Source organism: Giraffa tippelskirchi, chromosome 12, assembly GCF_054371585.1.
Source record: "Giraffa tippelskirchi isolate mGirTip1 chromosome 12, T2T-mGirTip1v1.2.pri, whole genome shotgun sequence".
Taxonomy (NCBI): Eukaryota; Metazoa; Chordata; class Mammalia; order Artiodactyla; family Giraffidae; genus Giraffa; species Giraffa tippelskirchi.
The window spans coordinates 79,252-100,848 of NC_137286.1; the positions used below are offsets into that span (position 1 = coordinate 79,252).

A 21,597-nucleotide genomic window follows, 5' to 3' on the forward strand; every position below is an offset into this window, starting at 1 on the left:
TTCCAGCAAAAAAAAATCTACTTCTTTGACTGTGTGAATCACAACTAACTGTGGCAAATTCTTCAGCAGATGGGAATATGAAACCACTTTATCTGCCTCCTGCAAAACTTTATCCCAGTCAAGAAGCAACAGTTAGAACTGCACATGGATCACTGGACTGATTCTCAATTGGGAAAGAAGTATGTCAAGACTGTATATTGCCACCCTGCTTATTTAACTTACATGCAGAGTACATCATGAGAAATGCCAGGCTGGATGAAGCACAAGCTGAAATCAAGACTGCCAGGAGAAATATCAATAAACTCAGAGATGCAGATGACACCACCCTAATGGCAGAAAGTGAAGAGGAACTAAAGAGCCTCTTGATGAAAGTGAAAGAGGAGAGTGAAAAAGTTGGCTTAAAAGTCAACATTCAAAAAACTAAGATCATCTAGTCCCACCACTTCATGGTAAATAGATGGGGAAACAATGGAAACAGTGAGAGACTTTATTTTCTTGGGCTCCAAAATCACTGCACATGGTCACTGCAGCCATGAAAATAAAAGATGCTTGTTCCTTGGAAGAAAAGCTATGACCAACCTAGACAACGTATTAAAAAGCAGAGACATTACTTTGCTGACCAAGGTCCATCTAGTCAAAACTATGGTTTTTCCAGTAGTCATGTATGGATATGAGAGTTGGGCCATAAAGAAAGCTGAGTGACGAAGAATTGATGCTTTTGAACTGTGGTGTTGGAGAAGACTCTTGAGAGTCCCTTGGACTGCAAGGAGATCAAACCAGTCATTCCTAAAGGAAATCAGTCCTGAATAGTCATTGGAAAGATTGATGCTGAAGCAGAAGCTCCAAATCTTTGGCCTCCTGATGGGAAGAACTGACTCATTTGAAAAGACCCTGATGCTGGGAAAGATTGAAGGTGGGAGGAGAAAGGGATGACAGAGGATGAGATGGTTGGATGGCATCACTGCCTCGATGGACATGAGTTGAGCAAGCTCTCGGAGTTGGTGATGGACAGGGAAGCCTGGCGTGCTGCAATTCACGGGGTCGCAGAGAGTCGGACACGACTGAGCAACTGAACTGAACTGAACTGAACTAGGGAACATTGAGTTAAAATCATGAGGTATCACACCACACTTATTAGGACTACTAAACTCCATATACGTGACAATATCCACTGCTGGAGGATGAGGAACAAGAAGTCTCCCTCACTGCTGGTGGGATGTATGTACGGCCACTTTATAACACAGCTGGGCAGTGTTTTCCAAAACCAAAACACTGGATCCAACAATCATGTGTTCAGTGTTGTCAACTGCTTTGAAAATTTATCCCAAATTCAAACAAGGATGCAATTATGCACAGCAGCACTATTCATCATAGCTAAAAATTGAAAAAAATTCAGGATATCCTTCAATACATGAAAGCATAAGCAAAATGGGGTGCATCCATGATAAGATGAGTAGAATATGCCACCCCAAAATATGCCTCTCTGGCATAAGGATTATTTCAGTCTAACTTTTTTAAAAAAGAAAAAACAGAAATCTCAGAAAACTAAGTAGCAATCGCCCTTTTGTGAAGGACATTTACAACAGAGAACTCTACATATTTAAGGGCTATCCCTCTTTGCACCAGAGGTAGATGACGAGTAACTCTCAAGTAATTCTTATCAGTGGAGAGGTCCTGACTTAATTCTGCAGCAATCATACATTTCTTTACTATGTTTGCATGATAACCTGTCATAACAGGCTTCCCCCTTTCCCCAAGGTCTTTCTTTTATTTTTCTCTAAAGATCGTACTTAAGGTGATGGCTTTGGACATTTCAGGGAGTGACTCAGGTTTCCTGGATAGTTCCCCTATATACAGGAGGTATACAAATTATTAAATGTCTGCTTTTCTCCTGGTGATGTCTCAAACTCACTGCTTTTATACAGGAACTGGAGAACGAGGCCAGGCTCCTGAAGGCCAGTCCTTCTCATTAAGTTGCTTCTATCAGTGTTGCAGTGAAAAGGAAAAGAGAGAAATGATTTTCTTTTTTTTCCTGAGAACATAGAAGTTAAAGAGCACAGTGAGCAGGCCGGGTCCCCCAGGTTTCCCTTTCCTGCCCCTGCTCTGCGCTCCGCGACCGAGTCTGCCTTCCTGCCCCTGCTCTGCGCTCCGCGACCGAGTCTGCCTTCCTGCCCCTGCTCTGCGCTCCGCGACCGAGTCTGCCTTCCTGCCCCTGCTCTGCGCTCCGCGACCGAGTCTGCCTTCCTGCCCCTGCTCTGCGCTCCGCGACCGAGTCTGCCTTCCTGCCCCTGCTCTGCGCTCCGCGACCGAGTCTGCCTTCCTGCCCCTGCTCTGCGCTCCGCGACCGAGTCTGCCTTCCTGCCCCTGCTCTGCGCTCCGCGACCGAGTCTGCCTTCCTGCCCCTGCTCTGCGCTCCGCGACCGAGTCTGCCTTCCTGCCCCTGCTCTGCGCTCCGCGACCGAGTCTGCCTTCCTGCCCCTGCTCTGCGCTCCGCGACCGAGTCTGCCTTCCTGCCCCTGCTCTGCGCTCCGCGACCGAGTCTGCCTTCCTGCCCCTGCTCTGCGCTCCGCGACCGAGTCTGCCTTCCTGCCCCTGCTCTGCGCTCCGCGACCGAGTCTGCCTTCCTGCCCCTGCTCTGCGCTCCGTGACCGAGTCTGCTTTCCTGCCCCTGCTCTCCTGCCCCTGCTCTGCGCTCTGTGACCGAGTCTGCCTTCCTGCCCCTGCTCTGCGCTCTGTGACCGAGTCTGCCTTCCTGCCCCTGCTCTGCGCTCCGCGACCGAGTCTGCCTTCCTGCCCCTGCTCTGCTTGAGCTGCACCCTGCACTTACTCTCCTCTAACCCCATGCTACTTACTCCCTGGAGCTTGCCTTTACCACAGACCACCCCTTGTAGTTTTCCTTCTTTTTGCATTTCAGAAAGAAAGCAGCAGTGCAATGAACCAGAGACAAACAGACCTAATTACCGGGCTACCTGATACCAGCTCTGATTTTTGTGGGGGTTTATTGCTGTTGTTATTTTATAATTTTATTTATTGATTGATTGTCTATTTTTGGCTGCTCTGGGTCTTTGCTGCTGCGTGGACTTTCTTCTAGTTGAGGAGAGTGTGGGCTTCTCCTTGTTGCAGTGTGAGGGCTTCTCATTCTGTGCTCGAGAGCTTGGGAGCCACAACTGCTGAGCCCATGTGCTGCAACTACAGAAGCCCGCGCACCCCGGAGCCTGTGCTCCACAACCAGAGAAGACACTGCAGTGAGAAGCCCTCACATCACAAGGAAGAGTAGCCCCCCCTCACTGAAACTAGAGAAAACCCAAGCACAGCAACAAAGACAGTGCAGCCAAAAATAGATAAATAAAATAAACAAGTAAAATCAACATTTTAAAAAATTAAAGTAAAATAGATAATCAACAAGGACCTACTGTATAGCACAGGTAACTACACGCCACATTTTGTAATAACTTATAAGGGGAATGATGGCAGAGTAGAAGGACGTGTGGTCATCTTCTCCTGCAAGAACCCCAAAATTGCAACTCACTGCGAAACAACAACAACAATTGACAGGAGAATGTTGGATCCCACCAAAAAAAGATACCCCACACCCAAGGGCAAAGGAGAAGGCCAAACAAGATGGTAGCTCAGTCACTTCAGTCGTGTCCAACTCTCTGCGACCCCATGGACCATGGCCTGCCAGGCTCCTCAGTCCATGGGATTCTCCAGGCAAGAATACTGGAGTGGGTTGCCAGTTCCCTCTCCAGTGATAAAGTATGAAGTGAGTGAAGTGAGTGGAATGAAGACGTTCAGTTATGTCCGACTCTTTGCGACCCCATGGACTGTAGCCTACCAGGCTCTTCTGTCCATGGGATTTTCCAGGCAAGAGTACTGGAGTGGGTTGCCATTGCCTTCTCCAACAAGATGGTAGGAGGGGCAAAATCGCATTTAGAATCAAACCCCATCCCCACCAGACACACTCGGAGGGCTCAAACAAAACCTTATGTGCACCAGGACCCAGAGGCCCCACAGAGACTGACCAGACCTGCCTTTGAGTGTTTGAGTGTCTCCTGCGAGGGCACAGGTCAGCACTGGCCTGACGCATGGACAGGGGCTCTGGCTGCAGCAGACCTGGGTCATGCAGCGTGTGGCATGAGCCCTCTTGGAGGAGGTTGCCATTAGCCCCACCACAGAGCCACTGAGAAGATGATCAACAAACTGCACGACATTTATACCGAAGAAATTCTCGCACTGTTAAGAAAGTTCTAGGACCCACAACAGATTTCCCAACCTGGGGATCTGGCAAAGGCACTGAGAACCCCCAGGGAATTAGACATTGGAGGCCAGTGGGATTTGATTACAGAACTTCCACAGGACTGGGAAATGGGCCCTTGGAGGGTGCAAACAAAACCTTGTGTGCACCAGGAGGAAGGAGCAGGTTCCCCGCAAGTGACGGAGTCAGACTTCCCTGCGAGAGCCCAGGAGTCTCTGGTGGAAGCGAGGGTCAACACTGTGGCCTCAGGCAAAACAACAGGGAGGGAACACAGCCCCACTCATCAACAGAAAATTGGATTAAAGATTACTGAGCATGGCCCCGCCCGTCAGAACAAGACCCAGTTTCCCCCACAGTCATTGTCTCCCATCAGGAAGCTTCCATAACTCTCTTATCCTTATTCATAAGAGGGCAGACAGAATGAAAACCACAATCACAGAAAACTAACCAAACTGATCACATGGACTACAGCCTTGTCTAACTCAATGAAACTATGAGCCATGCTGTGTAGGGCCACCCAAGGCAAACAGGTCATGGTGGAGAGTTCTGACAAAACATGGTCCACTGGAGAAGGGAATGGAAAACCACTTCAGTATTCTTGTCTTGAGAACCCCATGACCAGTATGAAAAGGCAAAAAGATATGACACTGAGAGACGAACTCCCCAAGTTGGTAGGTGCCCGATATGCTACTGGAGAAGAGTGGAGGAATAAGTCCAGAAAGAATGAAGAGATGGAGAAAAAGTGAAAACAGTGCCCAGTTGTGAATGTGACTGGTGATGGAAGTAAAGTCCGATGCCATAAAGAACATAGGAACCTGGAATATTAGGTCCATGATCATGGTAAATTGGATGTGGTCAAATAGGAGATGGCAAGAGTGAACACTGACATTTTAGGAATCAGTGAACTAAAATGGACTGGAATGGGTGAATTTAATTCAGATGATCATTACAACTATTAGTGTGGGCAAGAATCCCTTAGAAGAAATGGAGTAGCCCTCATAGTCATAAAAAGAGTCCAAAATGCAGTACTTGGGTGCAAGCTCAAAAATGACAGAATGATCTCTGTTCATCTCCAAGGCAAACCATTCAATATCACAATAATCCAAGTCTATGCCCCAACTTGAAAATTAAAAGATGCTTACTCCTTGGAAGGAAGGTTATGGCCAACCTAGATAGCATGTTTAAAAGCAGAGACATTACTTTGCCAACAAAAGTCCGTCTAGTCAAGACTATGGTTTTTCCAGTGGTCATGTATGGATGTGAGAGTTGGACGGTGAAGAAAGCTGAGCGCCGAAGAATTGATGCTTTTGAACTGTGGTGTTGGAGAAGACTCTTGAGAGTTTCTTGGACTGCAAGGAGATCCAATCAATCCATCCTAAAAGAGATCAATCCTGGGTGTTCATTGGAAGGTCTGATGTTGAAGCTGAAGCTCCAATACTTTGGCAACCTCATGCGAAGGGTTGACTCATTGGAAAAGACCCTAATGCTGGGTAGGATTGGGGGCGGGAGGAGAAGGGGACGACAGAGGATGAGATGGTTGGATGGCATCACCGACTCGATGAACATGGGTTTGGGTAGACTCCGGGAGTTGGTGATGGACAGAGAGGCCTGGCGTGCTGCAATTCATGGGGTCGCAGAGAGTCGGACACGACTGAGCGGCTGAACTGAACTGATGCCCCAACTACTAATTCCAAAGTAGCTGAAGTTGAATGGTTCTATGAGGCCTACAAGACCTTCTAGAACTAATACCAAAAAAAAAGATGCCCTTTTCATCATAGGGGACTGGAATGCAAAAGTAAGAAGTCAATCAGACTATACTACAAAGCTACAGTCATCAAGACAGTATGGTATTTGCACAAAGACAGAAATATAGATCAATGGAACAAAACAGAAAGCCCAGAGATGAATCCACACACCCATGGACACCTTATCTTTGACAAAGGAGGCAAAAATATACAATGGAGAAAAGACAATCTCTTTAACAAGTGGTACTGGGAAAACTGGTCGACTACCTGTAAAAGAATGAAAATGGAACACTTTCTAACACCATACACAAAAGTAAACTCAAAATGGATTAAAGATCTAAATTTAAGACCAGAAACTACAAAACGTTTAGAGGAAAACATAGGTAGAACACTCTCTGACATAAATCAGAGCAAGATCCTCTATGACCCACCTCCCAGAGTAATGGAAATAAAAGCAAAAACAAAAAAACAGGACCTCAATTCAGTTCAGTTCAGTTGCTCAGTCATGTCTGACTCTTTTGCGACCCCATGAATCGCAGCAGGCCAGGCCTCTCTGTCCATCACCAACTCCCAGCGTCTACCCAAACCCATGTCCATCGAGTCGGTGATGCCATCCAACCATCTCATCCTCTGTCGTCCCCTTCTCCTCCTACCCCCAATCCTTCCTAGCATTAGGGTCTTTTCCAATGAGTCAGCTCTTCGCATGAGGTGGCCAAAGTATTGGAGTTTCAGCTTCAACATCAGTCCTTCCAATGAACACCCAGGACTGATCTCCTTTAGGATGGACTGGTTGGATCTCCTTGAAGTCCAAGGGACTCTCAAGAGTCTTCTCCAACACCACAGTTAAAAGCATCAATTCTTCGGTGCTCAGCTTTCTTCACCGTCCAACTCTCACATCCATACATGACCACTGGAAAAACCACAACCTTGACTAGACGGACCTTTGTTGGCAAAGTAATGTCTCTGCTTTTAAATATGCTATCTAGGTTGGTCATAACTTTCCTTCCAAAGAGTAAGCGTCTTTTAATTTCATGGCTGCAAGCACAATCTGCAGTGATTTTGGAGCCAAAAAAAATAAAGCCTGACACTGTTTGCATTGTTTCCCCATCTACTTCCCATGAAGTGATGCGACCAGATGCCATGATATTAGTTTTCTAAACGTTAAGCTTTAAGCCAACTTTTTCACTCTCCTCTTTCACTTTCATCAAGAGGCTCTTTAGTTCTTCTTCACTTTCTGCCATAAGGATGGTGGCATCTGCATATCTGAGGTTATTGATATTTCTCCCGGCAATCTTGATTCCAGCTTGTGTTTCTTCCAGCCCAGCGTTTCTCATGATGTACTCTGCATATAAGTTAAACAAGCAGGGTGACAATATATATCCTTGACACACTCCATTTCCTATTTGGAACCAGTCTGTTGTTCCATGTCCAGTTCTAACTGTTGCTTTCTGACCTGCATACAGGTTTCTCAAGAGACAGGTCAGGGACCTAATTAAACTTAAAACCTTTTGCACAATGAAGGAAACTATAAGCAAGGTGAAAAGACAGCCTTCAGAATGGGAGAAAATCATAGCAAATGAAACAACTGACAAAAAATTAATCTCAAAAATACACAAGCAGCTCATGCACCACAATACCAGAAAAATAAATGACCCAATCAAAAAATGGGCCAAAGAACTAAACAGACATTTCTCCAAAGAAGACATATAGATGGCTAACAAACACATGAAAAGATGCTCAATATCAATCATTATCAGAGAAATGCAAATCAAAACCACAATGAGGTACCATCTCACACCAGTCAGAATGGCTGCCATCAAAAAGTCTACAAACAATAAATGCTGGAGATGGTGTGGAGAAAAGGGTACCCTCTTACACTGTTGGTGGGAATGCAAATTAGTACAACCACTATGGAGAATATTGTGGAGGCTCCTTAAAAAACTGGAAATAGAACTGCCATATGACCCAGCAATCCCACTACTGAGCATACACACCAAGGAAACCAGAACTGAAAGAGACACCCATACCCCAATGTTCATTGCAGCACTGTTTAGAATAGCTAGGACATGGAGGCAACCTAGATATGCATAAGCAGATGAATGGATAAGAAAGTTGTAGTACATATACACAAGGGAATATTACTCAGCCATTAAAAAGAACACATATGAGTCAGTTCTAATGAGGTGGATGAAATGGGAGCCTGTTATTCAGAGTGAAGTAAGTCAGAAAGAAAAACAGTATATCAATACAGTATATTAACACATACATGTGGAATTTAGAAAGATGGTAACAACGACCCTACACACAAGAGCAAATGAGACACAGCTGTAAAGAACAGACTTTTGGATTCTGTGGGAGAAGGCGAGGGTGGGATGATATGACAGAATAGCATTGAAACATGTATATTACCATATGTGAAACAGATGACTAGACAAGTTCGATGCATGAAACAGGGCACTCAAAGCTGGTGTCCTGTGACAACCCAGAGGGATGGGATGGGGAGGGAAGCCGGAGGGGGCTTTGGGACAGGGGGACACATGTACACCCATGGCTGACTCATGTCAACGTATGGCAAAAGCTACCACAATACTGTAAAGTAATCAGCCTCCAATTAAAATAAATAGATAATTTTTTTAAAAAGTAGGAAGTCAAGAGATACCTGGAGTAAGAGGCAAGTTTGGCCTTGGAGTACAAAATGAAGCAGGGCAAAGGTTAACAGAGTTTTGCAAAGAAAATGCATTGGTCATAGTAAACACCATCTTCCAACAACCCAAAAGAAGACTCTACACATGGATATCACAAGATGGTCAATACCAAAATCAGATTGATTATGTTCTTTGCAGCCAAAGATGGAGAATCTCTATACAGTCAGCAGAAACAAGACTGGGAGCTGACTGTGGCTCATATCATGACCTCCTTATTGCAAAATTCAGACTTCAATTGCAGAAAGTAGGGAAACCCCCTAGGCCATTCAGGTATGACTTAAATAAAATCCCTTATGATTATACAGTGGAAGTGACAAATAGATTCAAGGGATTAGAGCTGATAAACAAAGTGTCTGAAGAACTATGAACGGAGGTTCCTAACATTGTACAGGAGGCCATAATCAAAACCATCCATCAAAATGAAATGCAGAAAGGCAAAAGGGTTGTCTGAGGAGGCCTTACAAATAGCTGAGAAAAGAAGGGAAGCTAAAGGCAAAGGAGAAAAGGAAAAAGATATACCCATCTGAAAGCAAGGTTCCAAAGAATAGCAAGGAGATTAAGAAAAACCTCTTAAGTGAACAATGCAACAAAAAAAAAAAAAAATAGAAACAATAGAATGGGAAAGAATAGAGATCTCTTTAAGAAAATTAGAGATACCAAGGGAACATTTCATGCAAAGATGGGCACAGTAAAGGACAGAAAAGGTATGGACCACTTCTGAAGCAATAAATATTAAGAAGAAGTGGCAAGAATACACAGAACTATACAAAAGAGATCTTAATGACCCAGATAACCACGATGGTGTTATCACTCACCTAGAGCCAGACATCCTGGAATGTGATGTCAAATGGGCCTTAGGAAGCATCACTATGAACAAAGCAAGTGGAGGTAATGGAATTCCAACTGAGCTATTTTAAGTCCTAAAGGATGATGCTCTTAAAATGCTGCACTCAATATGCTAGCAAATTTGGAAAACTCAGCAGTGGCCACAGGACTGGAAAAGGTCAGTTTTCATTCCAATCCCAAAGAAAGGCACTGCCAAAGAATGCTCAAACTATTGCACAATTGCGCTCATCTCACATGCTAGCAAAGTAATGCTCAAAATTCTCCAAGTGAGGTTTCAACATATGTGAACTAAGAACTTCCAGATGTTCAAGCTGGATTTAGAAAAGGCAGAGGAACCAGAGGTCAAATTGCCAACATCCACTAGATCATAGAAAAAGTAACAGAGTCCAGAAAAACATCTACTTCTGCTTTATTGACCATGCCAAAGCCTTTGACTGTGTGGATCACAACAAACTGTTGGAAAATTCCCAAAAGATGTAAATACCAGACCACCTTACCTGCCTCCTGAGAAATCTGTATGAAGGTCAAGAAGCAACAGTTATAACCAGACATGGAACAACGGACTGGTTCTAAATTGAGAAAGGAGTACTTCAAGGCTATATATTGTCACCGTGTTTACATAACTTTTGTGCAGAGTACATCATGTGAAATGCCAGGCTGAATGAAGCACAAGCTGGAATCAAAATTGTCGGGAGAAATATCAATAACCTCAGATATGCAGATGACACCACCCTTATGGAAGAAAGTGAAGCAGAACTAAAGACTCTCTTGATGAAAGTGAAAGAGGAGAGTTAAAAAGCTGACTTAAAGCTCAACATTCAGAAAATGAAGGTCATGGCATTCAGTTCCATCACTTCATGGCAGATAGATGGGGAAACAATTGAAACAGTAACAGACTTCATTTTCTTGGGCTCCAAAATCACTGCACGTGGTGACTGAAGCCATGAAATTCAAAGACTCTTGCTCCTTGAAAGAAAAGCTATGACCAACCTAGGCAGCATATTAAAAAGCAGAGACATTACTTTGCCAACGAAGGTCCACCTAGTCAAAGCTATGGTTTTTTCAGTAGTCATGTATGGGTGTGAGAGTTGGGCCATAAAGAAAGCTGAGTGCCAAAGAACTGATGCTTTTGAACTGTGGTGTTGGAGAAGACTCTTGAGAGTCCCTTGGACTGCAAAGAGATCCAACCAGTCAATCCTAGAGGAAATCAGTCCTGAATATTCATTGGAAGGAATGATGCTGAAGCTGAAGCTCTAATACTTTGACCACCTGATGTGAAGAACTGACTCATTTGAAAAGACCCTTGATGCTGGGAAATATTGAAGGCGGGAGAAGAGGATGACAGAGGATGAGATGGTTGGATGGCATCACCGATTCAATGGGCATGAGTAAGCTCTGGGAGTTAGTAATGAACAGGGAAGCCTGGCGTATTGCAGTCCATGGGATCACAAAGAGTCAGACACAACTGACTGAACTGAACTGATTAGGGGAAAGAATATGAAGAAGAATAGATACCTATATCAATATCAAGAATAGATATCTATATCTATACCAGACCAGCTGGAATGTAAGGGATGCTTATGGTGACTGGTTCTAACTGTCAAGACTTCAATCAACTGAAGCTTGGAGTCTGCCACAGCCCAAGACCCTTAATGAACATGCCTGTAAATTTAACATGTTAGTCACTTACTCGTGTCTGACTCTTTGCAACCCCATGGACCACCAGGCTCCTCTGTCCGTGGGATTCTCCAGGCAAGAATACTGGAGTGGACCGCCACGCCCTCCTCTGGCGATCTTCCCCACTTAGGGATTGAACCCGGGTCTTCTGCTATGGGCAGATTGTTTACCGTCTGAGCCACCATGAAAGCCTGAACATGCCTGTACCCATAGATTAAAGCTTCCCCAAGTTTGCAGTTTAGAGAGACACTGCTCTGGAAAGCTCCATGGTGTTCTCCATAGTTCTGCAAGTAATACACTTTTCCTTCCCATGAGCTTTGGCTGGGTTGTATCTTCTGACTCAACACCCCCCAAGAGGTAAACTCACTTTCCTGGTAATATTTCTCTGTCCAGACTCCAAACCACCACTTGATACTAAATCCACAGTCAGTTGTCTTGCTTCCAATACATGGAAATCACGTTGTTTTTCTGTGAGCAAAGCTAGTTAAGGGCCAGAAACAGCGTCCCTATTTTATCTTGTGAAGCCAGCAGGTGTCAAGCAAACTCAGCTCTGTGTATCCTTTGTCCTCCAGTCCGATGCTTCGTTTTACAGAAAACACTTGCAAGGCTTTGAGGTTTTATTTATACCTCATTTCTGAAGGCTTTTAATACCTACATTAAATATACAGATGACTCATCAGTGCCACTTCTACTTTGAGGTTTAAAATCCTCCAAGTTTTTTCTAACATACTTATTCCATGCCTTGCGTTTAAATCTTTGACCATATGTTGTTTATCCTGTGTCTCAACAGAATTTAGTTAATTGCACCCTTTTGCCCTGAATAATGCAGTACTCATCACATAGAGTTCTTGCCAAAACTGGATTTGACAAGGTAGGGCACAGGTGGGCCTAGAAGAAAGTCCGGGAGCACGACTACAGTCTGGGGGAGCCGAGATTCCAGTTGAGGGCGCTGGAAGGAAACATCGAGCCTGAGGACAACCCGCCCACTTGAGGATCCAGGCGTAAGAGGCCTTGCCTGAAAACCAGCAAAGAAAACGACCAAGACGCGCCTGCGCGCTGGAGGCTTCTTGACAGACACGCCCCCAGAGCAGTCAATCCCTGAGCTGTTGGGCGGGGCCTTCATCGCGCTCCGCACCCTCCCGGCGCCTATTGGCCAGACTGCCTCGGTCGCAACGCCGATTGGTCGCTCGTGCCTGACAGGGTACAGGCCGGCTGCTCGCCCTTCACTTCGCCTCAGCGCGGGAGGAGTGGACTTCGCTAGCTACTAGCGCGCCCCAGGCCGGGTTGGGCAGCGCCGCAGGACAGCGGGGAGACTGTCGGGAACACACCCTGAACAAACCTCATAACCCCTTAGCCTGATGGCTTCAAATTCCAGGGTGGGAGGCCCCAAATCCCATCAGCTTTGAGGAATCTGAGTCCTAATCTGAAGGAAGCTTGCCTCTTGTCAGCTTCAGGGACTACAAGTCCCTTCACCCACAGAAACACCGAATCCCCTAGTGCTGCGACCCTCAAATACCTAGAGTAACCCCAGTTCCCCTTAGCCTGAGGCACCCTAAAAATAGCATCACAGAGAGACCAAATTTCCTTAACCTCGGAGACCCTGAATACCTCAGCCTGGGAGCTCTTAAAACTCTTCGTCCTCAAGATCCCAACTGTCCTGCCTGTAGGAGACCTAAAGCGCCTTAATAAAAAAAAAAACCCGATTTCCTCAGCCTCAAAGATCCCAAGTTCTCTCACCCTGTGCATTCTACATCAGCCAAAAGATCCCCAGTCCCCTCTGTCTGAAGAGCCCAGTTCCTTCAGCCCGTGTGACCCAGATCTCCTCAGGCCAAGTGACCTGTCGCTTAGACGTAGAACCCACGTTATGCCCAGATTTTTCTGAGTCCCCAGGCGGAGAGCCTTAAAACCCTTCTTGGAGAAATATTCCCTCTCCTGCGCTAGAACAGAGCCCTGATTTCAGCCTGAACCCAGTCCAGCAGTTAGGGGCTTCCAGGTCTCCTCAGGACTCCCTCCGTCACCCACAGACACGTCCCTCCCAGTGCCTTTCCTCGGAGGGGCTGGACTGTAGCGGAACCAAAGAAACCAAAGCTAGTTCACATCAGGCTGGTCTGTCATAGCTGGTCAGGGTCCGTCCATCCCACCAATACCCTCACCCCGACTCTCCCCTCACCTTCCTGCCCTGGACACTCCACTCAAGGAAGACAGACCAGGCTCTGGACAGTGATCTGGGCTATCTCAGCACCTTCTTCTTCCACAGGCACCTTGGCCTTGAGCACTCCAATGGCCATGAGGCCGAACAGGTCTCCAGAGGAGAGCACTGAGGGAGATGCCAGGAGAACAGTGTGGAAGCCCACGGTGAGAGACAGAGGCGGCAAAGCTGGGCTCTAAGCCAGCTCTATAGGAAGGACACGGCGCTGGTCCCTGAAGGACCACAGACTGCTTGCCTGGGCAGCTGAGTGAAATTCTCTGTGACCATACACAGGATGGGAATGCCTGGTCCTGTCTGAGATAGTGGGGTGCAGTGGGACAAAACAGGACACTAGCATCATCAACTGCTCTGTGTCCAGGGAGAGTTAGGAAAATGTTCAGTGTTTGTTCAGTTAAGCAGGACACAGTCGGGAAGGAAAGTCTTCATCCCTGCCTCACAGAGACCATCCAGTAGCTTCAGGCTACTCCCTGCATAAAAGGTGGAGGAGAAGGCCCAGCTCTAAGGTCTGACTTATATTAGTAAATCACTGATGAAATCTATTATTTTCCTTAGGCCAAAGATGCTTTCAAAGACATCTCTGTATACTTCTCCAAGGAAGAATGGGAAGAGATGGGAGAATGGGAAAAAATCCGATATAGGAATGTGAAAAGGAACTACGAAACGCTGATTGCTATAGGTAACAGGAAGTGCTGAGTGCCTGTAAGCCTGGGAAACATGAAACAGGTCTTCACCCTCAGTGCTCACTTGGCCCTCTCTTAGGTGGCTTCATTTGCTCACAGTTGCCTTTTGTGTGGAGACTAACCTGGAGGAAATTTTTATTGTTTTGTACTAAAGGGAAGTTGACCCTGCAGTGCAGAGCTCACCTCTTGCCTTGTTCTAGATTCTCCCAGCTCATCCTACTGATTTCCCTGACTTTGTGACACTTTCCATTGCTTCTGTGCTTTGTTCCTCCTTCTTATAACAAATATTTTGCTTCTTTCCAGGTTTCAGAGCCACTCGACCAGCTTTCATGCATCACCGCAGGCAGGTCATCAAACCCCAGGTAGATGACACTGAGGATTCTGATGAAGAATGGACACCAAGGCAGCAAGGTGAGGGGCCAGGAGGATTTAGAGGTGTCTTCCTGAAGCCAGCCTGCACTTAGGTCTCAACTACATCTCAGCCATTAGCAAAGAAAACATAATTTTCAGCATTCCAAAGTAGTTGTGGCCGAAAATTGACATAAGCCTGAGTGAAGATGAATGTATAGGTTTTCCAGTGTAAGTCTCAAAAGTTTTATGTTTAAAATTTATCATTCTTTTTAAATAGAATTATTTTTGCTAAACATTCTTAATGAAAGGCAGTTAAAGAAAACTTAGAAATAAATTCACCAAAGAGATTTAATACTAATCTCCTAATTGGTTATTGGATTAAATCTCTTAGAAGAGGAAATGATTAACATATTATGTCAAGATACATTATTTATGTATGTATATAAAACAACAACACATGATCTTCTTACCCTAAGGTGAAACTAATTCTTTGTTTTAATTCTGGGAAAGGGTTTGAGAGAACTGTTTATTCTCCCTGATCTTTCCCACATTTCACTGACCAGAGACAGCATCAGGTAAATAAAATGAAGCGCACTCATTATAAAATAGAAGTGAGCAGCTCACTTCCTCTTCTGCTGCTCAGACAGTGTAGAAGAGTTAATCTTGCTAGACTGGAGAAAACAATTTAGATAGTTCTATAATTCTCCATCTATGAACTTCTGCTCTCCCAGATTTTTAAAAATTGTTTATTTAGTTTTGGCTGCACTGGATCTTCGTGGCTGTGCACAGGCTTTCTCTGGTTGCAGTGAGTGGCTTCTCATTGCAGAGCACATGCAGGCTCAGTAGTTTGTGACACTGTGTCCTCTGCATCAGCAGGCAGATTCTCATTCACTGTGCCACCAGGGAAGTCCTTCTGTTCCCTTAGGTTATTAAAACTAGTGGACACAGTGCCTTCAGAGGCTAACATAGGAGGGTAAAGAAAGTCTCCATAAAACCCAGAGAAGAGATTTTAGAACTCCTCTCTGGATCCTGTCTGGAGTCACAACTGAACCAGAAGATTTTAAGTCTTAGCACTTACTAGTATGTGTATAGTTAATACCAAAGTCATTAAATTTAAACTAGAAAAAAAATAAAAGTAGTAAAAGGGACATGAAAACCAAACATTTGGTTGTCTGCAAAGGTTTTGACATGATGAGAGATTCTTCATAGGGAATACATACGCCACAGTTCACCATACCTCTGCACATCTTTATTTACCTTCTTAACAATTTCTGAGTGTATGGTACGCTCTTGCTATTTATGTACGCATTAGTGTTAGTGGCCATAGTGTTAATCGCTCCATCGTGTCCAACTCTTTGCATACCCATGGACTGTAGCCTGCCAGGCTCCTCTGTCCATGGGATTCTCCAGGCAAGAATACTGGAGTGGGTTGCCATTTCCTGCTCCAGGTGATCTTCCCAACCCAGGGATCGAACCTGCGTCTGTTGCATCTCTGCATTGCAGGCGGATTCTTTACCTCTGAGCCACCAGGGATATATATACACATTGCTGTACAACAAATCTGTAGAACTTTTCCATCTTGCTTGACTGAAGCCCTAACCCACTGAGGAACAATTCTCTAATCCTTCCTCCTCATAGCCCTTGAAAACCATGATTATATTTTCTGTTTCCATGGATTTGATTAATTTAGATACCTCATAGAAGTGGAATTAGGCACTATTTGTCTGTTTTGGATTGGTTCATTTCACTTAGCATATCATCAAGGCCCACCCCTGATGTAGCATATGACAGAATTCTTTTTTAAGGCTTAAAAACATTCCATTGTGTCCATGTGTATATAACAGATATAAGATATATCTTACATATAATCTTTGTTTATCCACCAATGAACATTTAGATTGCTTCCACATCTTGCCAACTGGGAATAATGCTGCAATGATGCATAGATGTCCACACTATTTATTCAAGATCTTGCTTTCAATTTTTTATGGAAATACACTCTTGAGTGCAATTGCTAGATCATACAGCATTTCTAATTTTCTGAGGAAACTCCATACTGTTTTCTATGAAGATTGCAACATTTTACATTTCCAACAATAGTGTATAAGGGTTCCAATTCCTCCATATCCTTACCAAACTTGCTATTGTCTTCTTATTCATATTGCCCATCACAGAAGGTTTCAATTTGTATTTCCCTATTGATTAGTAATATTGAGCATCTTTTCATATGATTGTTGGCCATTTGTGTATCTTCTTTGGAGAAATGTCTATTGAATTCCTTCTCCCACTGTGTTAGTCAGCTCAGACTGCCATAACAAAACAAACTGCATGCCTTAAATCACAGAAATTTGTTTTCTTACAATGCTGGAGCATGGAAGTTTGATATCAGGGTGCCATCGTGGTCAATCAGGTTCTCTTCCTGACTTATAGGTAGGCTTCATATTGGTGAATGCTTATTAACCCCTTATCAGATACATACTTTACAAATATTTTCTACCATCCTTTTCACTCTGTTCACTGTGTCCTTTTGCTGCACAGAGGTTTTAAGATTACTGTAATCTCATTTGTCTATTTTTACTTTGTTACTAATACTTGTGCACTTGGTACCATATCTAAGAAATCATTGCTGATTCAGTGTCATGAAGCTTCACCTTTGTTTTCCTCTAAGAGTCTTATCAAATCTTGCATTTAGGTCTTTAATCCATTCTGAGTTGATTTTTCTTCATGATGTAAGATGTTTGTTATTTTGCATATGGATATTTTGTTCCCCAGCACCATTCGTTATAGGGATTAAACTTTCCCTGTTGTCTTGACGCCCTTGATGAAGATCATTAGACCATGTATCCAAGAGTGTATTTCTGTTTATTTCTGGCTGTCTATTCTGTTCCATTGATTGACATGTCTGTCTTTATGCCAACGGGCTTCCTCAGTGGCTCAGCAGGTGAAGAATCTTCCTTCAATGCAGGAGACACAGGAGGTACAGGTTCAATCCATGGGTTAAGAAGAGCCCCTGGAGAAGGAAATGGCAACCCCGTCCAGTATTCTTGCCTGAGAAATCCCCTGGACAGAGGAGCCCGGTGGGCTACAGTCCAAAAGGTCACAAAGAGTCAACATGACTGAGCGACTAAGCACACACTTTATGCCAAAACTACACTCTTTTGGTTCCTGTACTTTTGTAATATGTTCTGAAATCAGAGACCTCCAGCTTTGCTGTTCTTTCTAAGATTGTTTTGCCTATTTGGGGTCCTCTGAGATTCGGTATTAACTGTAGGATAGATTTTCTGTATCAGAAAAAAATTCCATTGGGATTTTAATAGGAATTGCATTGAATCTTTAAATTGCTTTGGGTAGTATGAACAGCTTAATAATATTAAGTCTCCAAATCCATAAACATGAGATGCCTTTCTATTTACTTGTGTCAGATTCCTTTCAGCAATACTTTTGTAGTTTTCAATGTATAAGTCTCTCATCCCCTTAAGTTTACTCCCAATTATTTCATTCTTTTTGATGCTATTATAAATAAGATTATTGGAACTTCTCTGGTGGTCCAGAGGCTAAGACTCCACACTCCCAATGCAGAGAACTTGGGTTCAGTCCCTGATCAGGGAACTAGATCCCACATGCTGCACGAAGACCTGGCACAAATAAATAATAAAAATAAATATTTTTAAAAATTTAAACTTAGATCTTGAATATAGTTTTAAAAAAATAAAAAATAAATAGGATTGTTTTCTTATTTTCCTTTTTGGAATGGTCATTGTTCATGCATGGAAAGATATTTGAATGTTGATTTTGTACCGTGCAACTTTCTCTGCAGGTTTTTTTTGTGTGTGGAATTTTAAAGACTTTTCTATACATAAAATCATGTCCTCTGTGAACAGACATAATTTTACTTCTTTCTTTCCAAATTGAACCCTTTGGTTTCCTTTTCTAACCTAATGCCCTGGCTAGAACTTCTAACATTATGGTGAATAGAAATGCTGAAAATGGGCATCCTTGCCTTTTTTTCTGGATCTTAGAGAAGTTTTCAGCTTTTCACTGATGACTATGATGTTAGAGGTAGACTTTTCATATATGACCTTTATATTCCAGTCACTTCCTTCTATTTCTACTTTGTTGAGTATTTTTGTCATGAAAGGCTAGTAAATTTATTAGATACTTTATGGACATCAGATGAGGCACAATGAAGTTTCATATATTTTTTTAATTTTAAGAAAATTATGTAATGCTCCCAGTGGAAGCATAGGAGTTGATGATACAGAAATCATTTTCCATTCCTCCTTTGGTAATCCTTGTCCTTGTCACTCTCTGGCTCAGAATTATGTGTCCTCAATTAGAATGCCCAGAGTTTGGAAACATTTACTAACCAAAACACTGATTCTCATCATTTTTTAGGTAAACCTTCTAGGATGGCCTTCAGAGTGGGGCACAGTAAACTCCAGAAGGTGAGTATTTCCCAAATCCTGTTGCCAAAATATCCTCCTCATGGATCCAGTCACAGGTGAGGACAGGAGAGAACACAGAGATCCTGGAGCCTGCTGCCTTTCTGTCCTGAGTCTTTAGCACCGTGTCTGATATCATCACCATCTTTACAGTTAGTAAGAACAGCAACAATAGTAGGCTGTCCTATTGTTTCATTATGTTCACAATATTTAAGACTTTCAGCATTTTATGTGAATAAACTTACTTAAACCTTAAAACAATCCTACAGTACCTATAAGTAGGTATATAGCTATCACCATTATCGATCACAAAACTGAGGTAAAAAAAATGATTTATTATATGCCTGAGATCACAGTATCACTGGTAGTGCAATCTAATCCAAAGCACTTTTTCTAAACTCCTTACAAAATGATTAAAACTTACATAGTTTTATGAAGTTTATTCATACATCTTTATATCATTCATCTGAGAGATGTTTTCAACCTCAGTTCTTTTGTGCTGTGCTAGGGAGGGATATGCTAAGACATCTGACTAAGGGAAGCTTAAGGACATGCTGGGCAGTGTGTAGAGTGGACAGTCCAGGATGATGAAGGCGACAGGATCCCTACCTCAGAGCCTCCCACTCCAATAAGAGGAAGCAACTCGCAACCCTGACAAACCTCAGGTTTATGACTGAAAAGCAACAAATAAGAAAATAACTGAAGGACTTTCACACAGGTTACCCACTTTTGAGTAGAAACTCATCATCTGGGCATCACTTCAAATGCTCGTTCTTGCAGGAGGAAGTCACAAGTCCTGCCCCTGAGCTCTGATTAGGCAACTCTCCTGTTTGGGATCATTTGTTTAGCCTGCCCAGTGTTGTGAGCTGTGAGAGCCTGGCCCATACCCATTAATTCTCAGAAGACCAGGCCCAGCTCAAAGCCTCCAAGGGCCCCCTGAATGTTTTGTGAATGAGTGACTCCACATTTAAACATTCACCTAGGAGTGAGAAGGTCAAAGAATGCTAAACATAGTATCTGTGAGCTAGACTTCAAATATAGAGGCAGTTGAAGGGATAAATTGATGGCAGGGATGTACGCTCACATTCATACTGTACTAAATAGCTCACACAACGATTTGTTGAAATGTTATTAAATTTCATGTCCACTGTAACATTAAGAATTAGCATGTATACCAATTTATGGATCAGGAAACTGAGGAGAACCAGCTAGTCATACAGCCTTGTTCAAGCAGAATTGATAAGGCCAGCTACTTTAATTCCAAACGTTGTCTCTAGGACATGGCAACCTGCAACTTTCAGCTCATTTTCTTTATTGTCTAAATGTGTTTCTGCCGATCATCTTTTCTCTTCTCAATCTCACTCCTTTGTCACCTTATTTTCCAGATGTGTTTTGTCCCCTCTGTAATTTTCCATACTTCCTCATCCATCAAAGGTCCACTAATTAATAGAAAACCCCTCGGATTTCTCTATGAGCACTTACCCTCTTCTTTCCCTGACCTCCAACTATTCTCCCTGCCTTGCTCTCACTTTTATGCAGAAAGTTGAAGGGAAAGAACCTTAAGATAGGAATTCTAGTTTTGTTTCACTACCCACTTAGGTCCTTATTTTACACTCCTGTGTTCAGAAGCCCCCCTCCACCAGGCATTTCCAAGAATTGTCAAAGTATTAACTAAAGTCATGCATGTGAAAGCACTTCATAAAGTCCTAAAGAACTAAAGAAATGCATGTTATCTTTTACTCAAGTGGAAGGGAATGTCCAAGGCACCATTAAGTAAGAAATCTAGTTTGAAGGAATTGCTGGGAGCAGCAAAATTGCTGAAGACAAGTGGCTCCAAGCAGGCTCAGAAACCTGTGCCCCCTCCCAGAAAAACAAGGACCGCTGGACAGCACCCCAGACAAAAAGTCGGTAAGAGAAAATTTGGGGAGTTTCTCTAATTAATTCCTCTAATCCCTGTAGAAAAGCTAATAAGTATGGCCTAGGTGTGTGGCGTGGACTTTGGGTAGGCTTGGGTTTAAGCTGGACTGATCTGAGACATGAAGTTAGCAATGGGGCCTTGGGAAAATCTTGTACAGTTTCTGAGGTCCTGATTGCTCCTCTGTAAAGTGAAGATAAGGATACATAACTCATACAGTGTTTGAAAGCATTACATTAAATGCAAAAGTGCTGACACTTTTTTGAACTAAAAGTAGTTCAGGAAATCCAGCTGTGATGATAGGGACCATGCTTTGTTAGTGTTTATGCCCAGACCTCTGCTCAATGCCTTACGTGTCATGTCAACGCCGTAACATATATTTTCTGAGTAGATGTGTCAGTGAACTATTTCCTAAGTAAGAAGGTTGGGAAGTTAAACCTACTAACGGGAAGTTCAGGAAGCTTACAGTGAACTGGGCATCTGTGGTCAGTGTGGAGCCTCAGTCTCCTGAACCAGTAGTTAAAGGGAGAAGAAACAAAGTATGGAGAAGAGACTTCCTGGCGGTTAAGGGGTTCAGACTCCACGCTGCCACTGCAGGAGGCGGGGGTTCCGTTCCTGGTCGGGGAACTAAGATCCCACAAACCATGCAGCATGGCCAATAAATACATAATGTAACCTTAAAACATAAAATTACAAAAGTAAAAGTTTGAAAAATACATGTAAACAAGTTTTAACAAAGTATATAGATGGACAGGTAGGAGATCTCACACTT

At 43.5% G+C, this 21,597-nt stretch overlaps 1 protein-coding gene and 1 pseudogene across 1 annotated transcript in view; both read left to right on the forward strand.

Moving 5' to 3' along the window:
- Positions 1–12,542: 12,542 nt before the first annotated feature.
- Positions 12,543–21,597, forward strand: part of LOC145530128 (histone-lysine N-methyltransferase PRDM9-like) — a 56,499-nt gene continuing 47,444 nt past the window's right edge. Inside the window, 6 exon segments of the mRNA XM_081550948.1 lie at positions 12,543–12,604; positions 13,486–13,583; positions 13,990–14,113; positions 14,421–14,528; positions 18,864–18,913; positions 20,662–20,818. Coding sequence (XP_081407074.1) covers positions 13,509–13,583; positions 13,990–14,113; positions 14,421–14,528; positions 18,864–18,913; positions 20,662–20,818 — 514 coding nt within the window. The 5' untranslated portion in view covers positions 12,543–12,604; positions 13,486–13,508.
- LOC145530738 (small nucleolar RNA SNORA26) lies at positions 15,384–15,515 on the forward strand (annotated as a pseudogene).